At 44.5% G+C, this 14,554-nt stretch overlaps 1 protein-coding gene across 1 annotated transcript in view; it reads right to left on the bottom strand.

Annotated features, from left to right (window-relative positions):
• The window catches only part of CDH26 (cadherin 26), a 48,935-nt gene extending 38,541 nt beyond the window's left edge, over nt 1-10,394 (bottom strand). Inside the window, exons 1-2 of the mRNA XM_068986789.1 lie at nt 10,316-10,394; nt 1,112-1,223 (exon numbers count right to left, since the gene is read on the bottom strand). Coding sequence (XP_068842890.1) covers nt 1,112-1,223; nt 10,316-10,394 — 191 coding nt within the window. The remainder of the gene's footprint in view (nt 1-1,111; nt 1,224-10,315) is intronic.
• Between the last annotated feature and the right edge of the window lie 4,160 nt (nt 10,395-14,554).

Below are 14,554 nucleotides of genomic sequence, written 5' to 3' on the forward strand. Positions count from 1 at the left end.
CTGTTGTTCCATGTCCGGTTCTAACTGTTGCTTCTTGACCTGCATACAGGTTTCCCAAGAGGCAGGTCAGGTGGTCTGGTATTCCCATCTCTTTCAGAATTTTCCACAGTTTGTTGTGATCCACACAGTCAAAGGCTTTAGTGTAGTCAATGAAGCAGAATTAGATGTCTTTCTGGAACTCTCTTGCTTTTTGTATGATCCAACAGGTGTTGGCAATTTGATCTCTGGTTCCTCTGCCTTTTCTAAATCCAGCTTGAACATCTGGAAGGTCTCGGTTCACGTACTATTGAAGTCTGGCTTGGAGAATTTTGAGCGTTACTTTGCCAGCATGTGAACTGACTGCAATTGTGCAGTAGTTTGAACACTCTTTGGCATTGCCCTTCTTTAGGATTGGAATGGAAACCGACTTTTTCCAGTTTTACTGTTCAGTTCAGTTCAGTTCCATCACTCAGTCATGTCCGACTCTGCGACCCCATGAGTCGCAGCACACCAGGCCTCCCTATCCATCACCAACTCCCAGAGTTCACTCAGACTCTGTTAGCATATATTTATTATTTTGGTTGGCCAAAAAGTTCGCTCAGGTCCATAAGATGTTAATGGAAAAGCCTGAACAAACTTTTTGACCAACCCAATATAAGTATAGTTGGTATCTAGCTACATTCACTTTTATTCAGAAGATGTGCTCCTAAAAAATTACTGAATTAGACAGTGAGTTGATCACAGGAACTACAGGAAGGAAACCATCACAAGGTGGATGGTGATGTGGTGAAACCTCGAAGTGGTGGTGGCGACAGTGTCCCCTGCACTGGCCTGCACCCACATAGTGGAAGACAGCAGGTCTGCTTCCTCCAGCTCCCTAAGGTGGAAAGGAGTGTGGGCGACCCTGGGGCCAGGACCGTATACTCAACTTCTGACTTTCACAGATTGCTCCTCTTTGAATTAGACATAAAGGCATCCTCTGCAAGTCTCCACAGTCCTTCAAGATTCTAAAAGGCCACACCTAGTTACTCATCTATTTTGTGGCAACTGAATATTGACAGGGCACTAAAAAACTCAAAGTTGCAAGGCAGCCTCTAAGTAAAGTACAATCTCACTTGGTTTATTGAAAAACTGAATTCCAAACCCCACCTTTGTTTGATTAGTAAGATCATCGTTTTCTTGTCGGGTGCTGTTGACAGTGCTGACCTTAAAAATAAAAATGACATTAATTAGCAAGGAGTGTACTTAGCAGATGGAGAAGGCACTGGCACCCCACTCCAGTACTCTTGCCCAGAAAATCCCATGGAAGAGCCTGGTGGGCTGCAGTCCATGGGATCTCGAAGAGTTGGACATGACTGAGCGACTTCACTTTCACTTTTCACTTTCATGCATTGGAGAAGGAAATGGCAACCCACTCCAGTGTTCTTGCCTGGAGAATCCCAGGGATGGGGGAGCCTGGTGGGCTGCTGTCTATGGGGTCGCACAGAGTCGGACATGACTGAAGCGACTTAGCAGCAGCAGCAGCAGTACTTACCAGAACCAGGTAGACCCTGCCCGAAGTCACACAAATCTTCTAGAATTAGAGCAGAGAAAAAAAGGAACTGCTTTTGGTTTTGATAACTAATTTCTTGCTCTTGACATCTCAATTCAAAATTGCCATTTTCCTTCTGTGACTGTAAGAGAAGTAACCAGAAAATTCTGATCTAGTGTTACCAATGGTAGGGACATTTAAAGCCCTACCTGCTACTGTTATGTGAGCATAACACAGTAAGTGGGAAGTCAAACTGTCTGTTCAGGGTTAGCCAAGTGTATTTATACGTGCACATGTAAAATAGCACCAAATGTTAATTGGTGGTGGGATTCAAGTGGACTTTTATGTAGGTTTTTCATTTTTCCCTTATTCATAGACTTATCCCTTATTTTTAGACTTTATCATAAAATAACAAAACTAAGGGATTTGGTACTTTACAGTTACATAATGATTTGCATCGATAATTATGATATGCTATGCTAAGTTGCATCAGTTGTGTCCAGCTCTTTGTGACACTATAGTCCACCAGGCTCCTCTGTCCATGCAAGAATACTGGAGTGAGTTGCCATGCCCTCCTCCAAGAGATCTTCCCAACCCAGATGCCGAACCCCTGTCTCTTATGTCTCCTGTGTTGGCAGGCAGGTTCCTTCCCATCTGGGAAGACTTGATAATTATTTTATCATTTTTTCAACAACATTCCCCCTCTGGAAAAATCTCCACACATGAACAGTAAGAGTGCTGAACTTGAAAGAGACAAGCTGTGCAATGCATGTCAAACCAACACAAAACACATGTGCCTGTATGTTTGTGTGTAGGTGTGCATGTATGTGTGCATGTGCACTGACACTCATATTTCTACCTCCTTCATTTTCACTACCACATAACTTTTAACTATATGAAAAGGGGACAATTTGTCATTCTCCAATGATGGCCATTTACGTTACTTCCAGTTGTTTGTTATCACACATACACAGTGATGCTGTGGTTATAGACTATACCTATAGAAAATTTCTCTGGAGGACAGTTTTCAGTTTGTTTCACCGGGGTCCCTGACCTTATCAGAGACTCCACAAGGCCAAACACATTTATAATAATCGAAGACACTACTTGTCTATTTCTCTGTGTGACATTTGCACTGATGGTAGCAAATATTGGTGATAAAAATACTGTAAAGTAATTACCCTCCAATTAAAATAAATAAATTTATATTTAAAAATGCTGGTGCCTTAGGACCATTGGAGACCATGACACAAACTCCTCTGATGGTCTCGCATGCTTCCTCACCACGTACAGGCAGGAAAGAGGAAAGGAGGGAAGAATAAGGGAAGGCGGGAGGGAGGGAGGGAAGGAGAGAAGGAGGAAGGGAGAAATGAAGGAAGCGGAAAAAGGGCCAGTCTCAGTTAAGAATGATATGATTGATAAATTCACCTCGTTGTTGAAATGAGAAGGGATGCGGCAGGAAATACTGTTAATTATACCCCATGCCCCTCCTGCGTGTGTATCCTTTAGACACTCTGTGTGTCTAGATGGAGGTATGAACGCAGTGCTGCCCATCGGTGTAGAAGGTTTGTCTCAGAGAAAAGCACGTGTGTGATTGTCAGAGTTGACAGCTAAACAGGGCACAATTTTTTTTTTTTAATGAAGCAGCATTTCCCCCCAAAGAATGACTGACCAACCGTGGCTGTTCAGGAATGATTACTTGATCAACAGGTCTTTGATAATAAACAGTCAGCCCATCATTTCAAGAAAAACAATGGACGGTGTCATGTTGCCGATGATAAATTTTAAGCTTTCAAGCAAAAAAATAGAACTTTGGAAAACTTGAGCTTGACAGCTTCCCAACACATAAAGATTTTTCTGCTGATATCGGTGGACAGATTAATGAATGTGACTTTTTGATTTTTTAGAATGAAATATGTCAACATGTGGAAGAACTGCATAGCTCAGTGAGCAAAGAGTTTCCTACTGATTAAGATATCACAGTCCAAAATAACACACAGGTGGGAGTTATTCAAAATTCAAGAGACTCCAATGGTTTTCATAGAACAGAGTAATGAAAGTTATTAACATGCTTTCAGGCTCCACATGGCAAGTGACTGTTAAAAATGGACTACTTGTCAAATTCTGGCATGACATCAAAAAGAGTACCCACAGTTTCAGGCTATAAAAATATTCCTCCCTTTCCATAAGAATTGCTTCATATACTTGAAGCAAACAGCATTTACAACAGACTGAGTTCAGAATCAGAGAGGAGAGTCCAGGTATCTGCTTTTAAGCCAGACAGCCAAGAGATTTGCAAAAATATGAAATTGTACCATTCTTCACACTGAATGGAAATGTGGAAAATACATTAATTTTTCATAGATGTTTGGTTTATATTAGTTTGTAATGGATTTATTATTATCTCTTTACAAATTTGTGTTTTTGCTGTATAGCAAAGTGATTCAGTTATATATATATCTATATATTCTTTTTCATATTCTTTTCCATTATGGTTTATTAGGATGTTGAATATAGTTCCCTGTGCTAGACAGTAAGTTTTTGTTTATCTGTTAATATTTTATATATAGTAGCTTCTATCTGCTAATTCCAAACACCTTTTTAAAAAATTATTTTTATTAAAAAAATTTTGAAATATAATTGATTTACAATGCATCAGTTTCAGGTGTACAGTAAAATGACTTAGTCATATATATATATTATTTTTTACATTCTCTTCCATTATAGACTATTATAAGGTATTGAATATTTTCCCTGTGCTATACAATAGGTCCTTGTTAGTTGTCTATTTTAATCAGTATCTTTAATGAATTGAGAAGTACATTTAAAATTTCCCAGTCTTGGAAATTCCCTGGTGGTCCAGTGATTAGGACTCTGTGCGTCTACTGCAAGAGGCCTGGGTTTGATCCCTGGGCAGGGAACTAGAATCCCACAAGCTGTATAGTGTATTCAAAAAAAAAAATCAGTGTTAATTTCTATTATGGGAAGCACCAGTAGATATAACCACATAAACAATAACTCTTTGGGTTCTGCCTAAAGTTTACAAGTGGAAAGGCATCCTGAGAGTAAGAGGCTTGATAACTGCTACTCTAGGATTTATGAGGCTTCCCAAGTTGTAAAAAACCTGCCTGCCAATACAGGAGACATAAGAGATACAGGTTCGATCCCTGGATCAGGAAGATCCCCTGGAGGAGGGCCTGGCAACCCACTCCAGTATTTTTGCCTGGAGGGTCCCACAGACAGAGGAGCCTGGTGGGCTACAGCCCATAGGGTCAAAAGGAGTTAGACACAACTTAAGTGCCTTAGCACAGCACAGCACAGTAGCACTCTAGGATTTATACCTAAAATCTCCTGGGGACAGGGTGAGCCATCACCAGCCCACCTAGATCCTGCCAAACATCCTTCACTGTGGTCGCGTCCCTGCCCCCACCTGTAAAGATGTAACCTTAGCCAAGAGCTTGTCACAGCATAAAGGACTGTGTATTAGATAACGGTGTCATAGCGCATGAAGAAATATCCTTCAGATCTTCCCTTCTTGTGGTTGGCCACCCTCCTGGTGGGTGGGGATGATATTGCATCATCTGGTTTTGTTAACGTCAAATGTAACCATAATATTTGTTTCCTGCCACAGACTCTATTTCTGTCTTTTTTTCCTAAAGGCAAAGTTTTTTTTTTTAACTCCTTTCATTCCAAAATATCAAATATTGATTTATTCATATAACTGCTTCTTGATTAATGTAACTAATTTTAAATGAAGGGTCCAACCAGGTGTGTGAAGCTTCCCTGGTGGCTCAGAGGGTAATTAATCTGTCTGCAGTGTGGGAGACCTGGGCTCATTCCCTGTGTCAGGAAGATCTCCTGGAGAAGGGAATGGCTACGCATTCCAGTATTCTTGCCTCTGTCTATGGATAGAGGAGCCTGGCGGGCTACAATCCATGGGATCACAAAGAGTCAGACACAACTGAGCAACTAACACAACCAGGTGTGTAGTTTTAACAAGTAGAAAATTGCAGTCCTGGGACAGCATGAAAAAATTCATCCCATTTCTAAAACAGGTGTATTTCCAGGTGGCTCAGGTCATGAACAAAGAATACCGTAAGGTTTTGTATTCTCTCTGGCCTCAGTTTCCCCTTCTGTGGGCGAGAGTGTGAAGCAAGGTATCTTTAAGGTCCTTTCAGTCAGAAAGCTCTAGGTTCATTTTCCTAGGATGACACATAAGGGCACAGCCAACAGTCACGTGGAAGTGGCTGGAGAGCTGGAAAAGAGGCCTGAGATAGTGTATTTCTTCACCCAGAGATGCCTGAAATTTCACATCCTGAATGTACACATGTATTACTTCTCCTCTGGTGCGCAGCTTAGAATTAACTTGCATCATCTCGTCTGGGTAAGGCAGAGAGACTGGAAAACGGTCACATTTGCCAAAATGATCTTGTTAAGTATGCTTATTATATTTCCCATCCTTGACAATTTTAGGCTGTTTGTCCAAACAGGATGCCATTCAAATGATTTCCATAATGCTTCCTATAATTCAGTGGGGGAGAAAAATGTTCTCAAAGTGTGTCTCCAGCTGCAGTGTCCACCTGACTGTTTCATGGGAGTGTGGCAGGTGGGCAGTCATTGCAAGATCCAACCTGCCTATCACTTGAAAGGTGCTGCTGGACTTGAGGGAATGTCATAGGCATTGTGCTGGCCTGGCTGAGTAGCCGTGGCTGCCTAAGGGAAGAAGTTATCTGAGTAAATAAAGGCCTTGTGTTTATAGAAGAACCTAGATAGTATATTCAAAAGCAGAGACATTACTTTGCTGACTAAGGTCTGTCTAGTCAAGGCTATGGTTTTTCCTGTGGTCATGTATGGATGTGAGAGTTGGACTGTGAAGAAGGCTGAGTGCTGAAGAATTGATGCTTTTGAACTGTGGTGTTGGAGAAGACTCTTGAGAGTCCCTTGGACTGCAAGGAGATCCAACCAGTCCATTCTGAAGGAGATCAACCCTGGGATTTCTTTGGAGGGAATGATGCTGAAGCTGAAACTCCAGTACTTTGGCCACCTCATGGGAAGAGTTGACTCATTGGAAAAGATGCTGATGCTGGGAGGGGTAGGGGGCAGGAGGAGAAGGGGACGACCGAGGATGAGATGGCTGGATGGCATCACTGACTCAGTGGACGTGAGTCTGGGTGAACTCCAGGAGATGGCGATGGACAGGGAGGCCTGGCGTGCTGCAATTCATGGAGTTGCAAAGAGTCGGACACGACTGAGTGACTGAACTGAACTGAACTGAAAGAACTAAGAAGGCAATATGGAAATAATTGTTTCCTGCAAATATTTCACTGTTGACAGCAAATTTGAATTCAAGAACAACTTTTTTACTGAGGTATAATTGACATACACTGTTATATTCCTTTCGTGAAAACAGTACCATGATTCAATCCATATTTGTATGCATTTCGAAATGATCATCACATTGAAAAGTAGTGAAAGTGTCAGTCACTCAGTCATGTCCGACTCTTTGAGACCCCATGGACTGTATCCCACCGGGCTCCTCTGTCTGTGGGATTCTCCAGGCAAGAATACTGGAGTGGGTGGCCATTCCCTTCTCCAGGGGATCTTCCCCACCCAGGAATGAAACCCAGGTCTGCTCCTTTGCAGGCAGATTCTTTACCATCTGAGCCACATCACAATAAGTCGACTAAATATCTGTCACCATTCATAGTAACAGATATTTTTTCTTGTGATGAGAACTTCTACATTCTACTCTGTTAATGAATTTTATATATGCATATGGTCTTATGAACTAGAGCCACCATGCTGTACATTTAAGTTGCTTTAAGCCACCAGTTTGTCCTTTGTTATGGCAGCCCTTGGAGACGAGTATGCATGCGGTCCAAACAGTCTCTGCATACAGAAGCTTGGCTGATCCTTTACAAGTGCAAATTCAGCATGGGGCAGCAGCAAACAGGGTTCCCAGAATTCTTAGGACAGAGCCTGGCCACCCAGTCTCTGCTGAGGGCTCAGCATCACCTCTGACCACACAATTCCTCATGTCTTGCAATCCACTGACTCTTGTTCTTGAATGAGGGTTTTGAGTGAATTAATCGGGCAGATCATACAGGCTAACATACTTTTTAACAATAACTCAACTCAGAATTTCCCAGATTAAATAGCAACAACAACCTACCAACCCTAACAGACATTGTTCACTAACTTCATTCTCAAACCCTCCCTCCTCTCAGGTTCTAGAAGCTGCCCCAGCCCAAAGCCGAGGGTGTGCAAGCTCTCAGGGCTGGAAATGGCAAAGAGGGGGATAGGACCCTGCTTCTGCGGCTTGTTGTTAGATTTGGAACAAAGACTCACAGCAGAGTTGCAACTTTGTTCTTTGCTTCATGTCAGGATGACAACATAAAGGTGGAGATTTGGGGAGAACACTGTTGTAGATATCTCAGCTCTTCAGCAGAATGGGTACCAGTTTTAAATCTGGAGGTCAAGGGAGGGATAGTGGGTGCCTTATTTGCATATCATCAGTGGTTAAAAGTCAGTGTAGGTGGGAGAAGGTAGGGGCCAAAACAAATAGGTTACTTATAGCCAATTCAGCAAAAAGTTGGGCACCTCTTGGACACAAAGGTCTTCTCCAATTGAGGGTCCAGAGTGCAGATTGCTCAAAACCACGGAACACTTGTTTATCCCATCATCTCCCTCGGCCTTGATCCCCGGAATCTATATATAGTTGCTTCCACCAAACACTGAATTGCTACCCACAGTCCAGCCCTGCTGCCCACTGCCCACCCCACCCACCACACCCTCAGTCATGAATTAACCTGCCTGGGCTCTGTGCTAACACGCAGAAATGAGAAACAGACAGCTCTGTTTTCTAATGAGTCCAGTTAGGGGTAAGAGCAAGAGTAAGAGAAAGATAGGAACAAGGTTTGATTTGTGACATATCCAAATCCAGGCTAATGTGGGCTACTGAAACAGAATTCTACTAGGAGTGGTCAGAAAGAAAAAAACAAATATCATATATTATGCATGTATGTGGAATCTAGAAAAATGGTACAGATGAACCTATTTGCAAAGCAGAGATAGAGACAGAGACATAGTGAACAAATGCATGGACACCAAGGGGAGAAGTGTGAGGTGGGATGAATTGGGAGACTGGGGTTGACATCCACACACTACTACTACTGCTGTCGCTTCAGTTGTGTCCGACTCTGTGCGGCCCCATAGACGGCAGCCCACCAGGCTCCCCCGTCCCTGGGATTCTCCAGGCAAGAACACTGGAGGGGGTTGCCATTTCCTTCTCCAATGCATGAAAGTGAAAAGTGAAAGTGAAGTCGCTCAGTCGTGCCTGACTCTTAGTGACCCCATGGACTGCAGCCCACCAGGCTCCTCCGTCCATGGGATTTTCCAGGCAAGAGTACTGGAGTGGGGTGCCATTGCCTTCTACTATGTATAAAATAGATAATTAATGAGAACTTACTGGGTGGCACAGAGAACTCTGCTCAGTGCTCAGTGGTGACCTGAACAGGAATGAAATGCCCCCCTAAATGTATACATTTAGCTCTTTCTCTTTGCCATATAGCAGAAAGTAGCAACACTGTAAAGCAACTATACTCCAATTAAAACTTTTTTTAAAGTAGCCAAGAAAAATTTCTGAACATTAAGCAAAGGGTGGCGAACAGGGCATCGAATTTCAGAAGCAGAGCTGGCCAGACAACTAGGGACTTTTTGTTTCCTCTTCTGTTTACAGTAATACCCAGCACTTATGAAAGCACCTGGCCCGGAACGAGTGGCCCACCAACAGTAGCAGCCCAGGCACTGAGTGAAGAGAATAACCGTCCCGTCAGGACGTGGAAAACAGCAAGAAAAGATCCTCTGCATTTCCTCATTGACTCCCGCAGCCACCCAGGTCAAGTAAGTGCCTGCAGTAGCTCCATTTTCAGATGGAGGCAATGAGGCTTAACAAGATGAAGGTAGAGCCTTGAAAACCCAGATGCCCAGGCCGCATCCCCAGATCAGCTCTGCTGAATCCAGGGGTGAGTGGCCTCTGGGCTCTGGGACTCTCGCAGCATCTGAGAAGAGTCAAGCTTGAACCAAGGTGAGGACCGGGGCCAAGCAACAGCCCAGGTGCCAAGCCAGGTTACGGTGCAGTGCAGACCCACCATCCTGACCCCCACCCGCTGCAGGGCCTCCTGCCTCTGCCCTGGCCGGGTTTATAAGGGAGAACCCAGGAGCAGTGCCAGAGCCCCATGGCTCTCCCTCTCTGTCTGAGGAAAGCGGGCTAAGCGGAGCGGCCATGCCCCACAGGCAGATGCAGCCTAAACTCCGTCCACGGTAAGTGCAAGCAACAAGCCCAGACATATCCATCTTGATTCTACTGTTTGTTTCCGAGTTGAGCCATGGCAACTGGTGAGGGGCAGGGGGTGGGGAGGCAGGGGGATTTAGCCCTCCCACCCCCATGGGTTTGCTCAAACCCTCTTCGACATACACAATTGAGATTTTTTCAGTCTTATGTAAAGTGAAAAGAAATGTCCTCAGGAAACGCATTGATACAAATCTAAACGTATGTATCCTATATAAACCAGTCTTAGCCTGTTCCCACTACTCTGCCAAATCCCTCCTTGGTGTTAATCCTGGAACCCCTCTTCTTTCCCTGAAGAAAGTAGTAAAGCTCCCACCCACCCACCCACCCCCCACCCACCCCACCCCGCCCGCAGCTGCAGGGCATCACACTCAGCCCCGTTCCCCCACGCTGGAACAGGCAGAGCCAGCTGGAGCTGTGCGGTCAGCTCCCGGTCCCCAGCAGGTAAACCCCACGTTGTGGGTACCAGTCCCTGCTCACCAGCATCAGGAGCGCGAGGAGCAGCAGCAGCGCGGGGTGAACCCTGCAGCGCATGCCGCCTGGTGCGCACCCACAGCCCGCGGGCATGGCAAGTCCTCCCGGCTGTGGGCCCGTCCTTCCCAGCAGGCTCTCTTCTCCTATCACAGTCTGGTCACCTTGTCACAGACACTCTCTCAACTCTTCCCCTCCCTGCTCCCGAGCATTCTTGTATTTATCAGGGGTGGGATGGGAGGCTGAGGCTTAGCCTTTGGCCTCATTAACCACAGGCAGAATTCTCAGGAAGGGAGTGGGGGAAATAAAACTGCCCCAGCGACACGCACAGCAGACGTCATGCCGGGAATCTGACCCCAGGAGACCAGGGCTCAGTCAGAGGAGGGTGAAGCCAGTGTCTATGGGGAAATAGGGGTTTGGTTTCTTTGTTTTTGTTTCCAAAATCAGTGGAATGCCTACTGATCTCTTCCTTGTAGCAGAGTATTTTAATGCTCATTTCCTTATAGGCTCTATTGCTTGAAATCAAAGAACTGGAAAAGGACTCCAAAAAAGAATAACTTTATTAAGAGACGAAAAAAAAAAGAGAAAAGTATAATTTTACCTTCCAAAGCATTAACCATCTTTATCCCAATCATTTCTTGAGGCTCTGGGGTTCATAGACTTCACCAAAATCTCCTTTACGTTTAGATGAACCTGCCTTTTTGATTCTGAGATGAAAGAAAGAGGGAGGAGGGATGGGAAAGAGGCTCCCTGTGGGAGGGTCTCTGTACCGACCTGGGGTCTTTACATTAGGATTCTGGAAAAAAGACAAGTTGAGGTTCTAACATACCAATACTTTAGGCTGCAATGAACAAGTGGAAAACAAGATCTAACACTCATTAGTCCTCATTACCTAAACGTATTACCTGTGATCATATCACCTTGTTGAAAACACTAAACAGTTCTTCAAGAGGTGAAATAAAAGATAATCTTTACCTTGTCTTAATGTATTTTCATGGCTCTGTGACAGGTTGCTGCACTTTTTAATTTGAATTGTTTATAATCTGAATCCAAGTTGTTTGTTACTAAAAGGAGTAACTAATGCAATTTTTAAACCTTTCTATATTTCCTGTACATAGAGTGGGGAGGAGGGTGGGAGGAGTGTTCAGGACACATGTATACCTATGGCCAATTCATACTGATGTATGGCAAAACCCATCACAATATCGTAATTATCCATCCTCCAATTAAAATAAAGAAATAATTTTTTAAAAGAAGCAGAATAATAATGATCAAATTTACAACTTTGAATAAATAAATCTTGCATTTACTTTCAAGATGGATATTTTTATTCCATGTAAATCTATTGGCCAACTGATGCGAAGGGCTGACTCATTTGAAAAGACCCTGATGCTGGGAAAGATTGAGGGCAGAAAGGAGGGCACAAGAAGGGAACGACAGAGGGTGACATGGTTGGATGGCATCACTGACTCAATGGACATGAGTTTGGGTAAACTCCGGGAGTTGGTGATGGACAGGGAGGCCTGAGGTCACAAAGAGTCGGACACAACTGAGCAACTGAACTGAAGTCAGTTGAAAAACTTGTTAGAGTCATGAATTCAGAACTTACAGATCAGGTAAGTAAGCTAAGCCATGTGGAATGTTTGTGAGAGATGCATGTTGTACACCCCTAATACTGGGGCTGATAATGTTGATCAAGAAAGACAGTGTATAAAGCAATTTCCCTCCAATTAAAAAAACTTTTAAAAAGGCAGAAACCAACACAACCTTGTAAAGCAATTTTCCTCCAACTGAAAGATAAAAATTAAAAAGAAAAAATAAACTGTTGGCCTGCACAGATCCAGAGAGGGGCCAGGGAATGTGAGCAAAGGGTTCCACTTTTATATTTGCTTTAAGTTGTAAAAAAATTGGTATTTTAATGATGGACAAGGAGGCCTGGAGTGCTGCGATTCATGGGGTCGCAAAGAGTCGGACACAACTGAGCTACTGAACTGAGCTGAACTGAATATATTAAAAACAGCCAAAATTTCAACACTCTCAAACATTTAAAACTGAACAAGAAGCCAGTTTCCCACAAGACAGTCCTTCTCAGGCTGTGTAACTTACTCAGCTGGTGACTCTAGGCTTCACCTGCCTCACGTCTTGGGTGAGTCGGAGCTTCAAGATGTCGTTTCTCTTTCTGTTCTGTGTATCCACGATTCCGAAGGAGACGTCGGTGTTCGTGTTCTTAGAAGTGCAGTAATACCTTATGGCCACAAGGTGGCAGCTCCCAGCTCAATGAAAGCCTAAACGAAGAAAGTGATGGTGAGATCAAAGTCACTTGATTAAAAGGAAGGTCAGGATGAGAATTAATTTCCTACATTCTACATTCTACTCTACATTCTCACCTTGGGCATCGAGGGGAGCCCAACCCACTTCAAGTTCTCAGTATAATATAAATTTTTTAATAATATAAATGCATCATGACTGCTTCTAAGCAAGGATTACTTTTGTCTTGAATTATCTTTGTCCTTCAGGTTCCTGAAAATGCCAGGCACAGGTATGTAGTGAGTTGCATTTTCAGAGTTGTCAGTCAAGACAACCGAATCAGGTTCATTTTCCATCTTTTCAGGAAAAGCCTGTTGTCTGGGAGGTTTCTACTTGCCCAGAAAGTGGTGAATAGAGCCCTTCACTGAAAGTAAAGAAGCAGTCAATTCATGACATTCTAAAGAGACACCAAGAGTCAGGACCAGACACCTCTGGCGTCCCTTGAATGTCAGGACCAACCTTCTTACCCCCAGCCTGCATTGCAGCCCAGTCTCTTGGTCTAGCCCCGCCCACCGGGCAGGAGTCAGTGGTGGAGTCAGCTGGCCTCCTTGGGCCTCAATTGCACTGAGGGCTGGTCCCACCCTCCCTGCTGCAGACACATGAGATACTTTCTTTCCACCTCAGAAAGTGGAGGGGCCAGTGAGGAGGGGTGGGAGTCTGGGGTAGAGGAGGGTGGAGGGATGGAGGGGTGGGAGGGTGTGGATTTCTCCAGTGAATGTGACCGGAGCTTCCTGAGAATGACTGGTCTCATAGGAGGGTCCCCGCCTCCCCAACTCCGACTTCTGCTTGGTCAGTGGCCCTGTGCCCAGCTGAGATGAGGGCCTTGTGGTGGATAGCAGGACTCAGAGAAGGATACCACAAAAGTGCCCATCCCTTCCTCCATCTGGCATGGCGAGGAGACAGTTTCTCCTGTGGGTCAAGTCTACACTGAAGACAGGAAATGATCTGTTACCAGCCTTCTTCCCGCCTCCCCAGAGGGATGCTGCTGTGGGCAGGTGGAGGACACCCCCCAGGCATGGCGACATTTAGATGCCCTCTCTACAGAGGGGAGCCAACCTCAGTGACCACCTGGACAAAGAAGGTTGGGGGGAGGTGTCCGAGGGGGACCACCCCAGCCACGCCCTCCTGTGTTGGTGGGAGCTGGAGAGAAGAGCGAATAGTCCATTTCTTCACAGTGATGCAAAAAGCTTAACTTCTGAGAACAGCCTCCAAGGAACAAAACAACCCAAGGAAAAGCTGTGCTTAGAGAAAAAGGAGGTGGTTCACACAAGCCCAGATCATTCCCTGTCTTGAGGAATGATCCCCTTTCAACAACATGTAAAACAGCAACTACATGGAGGCTCCAGAGAGAGACCAGAGACACAGAAACTGGGGGTAGCCAGGCTCCTAGGAGAGGACGGTCAGGCCAAAGATGAACAGACAGGACCTGGGACCTGGGTACTAAGTTTGTGGGTGTTTCCAGCACGGTTCTTTCAACTTTTCCGTACATTCAAGATTTTTTTATAATACAGTGTTGGGAGGAAAATCATTAAGTGACTTTGACTCCAGCAGTAACAAATCCAAGTTATTGTGTCATTTTACCCCAACATCAATATTGTGCATCTGCTTGTAGCCCAGTGTCTAACACGAGTATGAGCCAACACACCTAATGTGTGTTAGACTTCACATCAGAATAAAATAGCCCATCATTTGCATTTCTGGATCTATTTCCAGTGCCTCAAGTCACTCAGGTTGATCACAAGTGGTTCCTCGTGTCTCAGTGCTCCAAGTCCTCCCCCAGGAGCTGGTTGGAAAATTCCCTTTGAGAGGTTTTAATTTCTTATCCCTATTTGTTCCACTAATCATTGTAGATGAGCAATAGGGGAGGGAAATGCTGCCAAATACAACAGATTGGAGTGTATTTCACTTTTTGCAAG

The sequence above is a fragment of the Capricornis sumatraensis genome, chromosome 15 (assembly GCF_032405125.1).
Source record: "Capricornis sumatraensis isolate serow.1 chromosome 15, serow.2, whole genome shotgun sequence".
NCBI classification, from domain to species: Eukaryota; Metazoa; Chordata; class Mammalia; order Artiodactyla; family Bovidae; genus Capricornis; species Capricornis sumatraensis.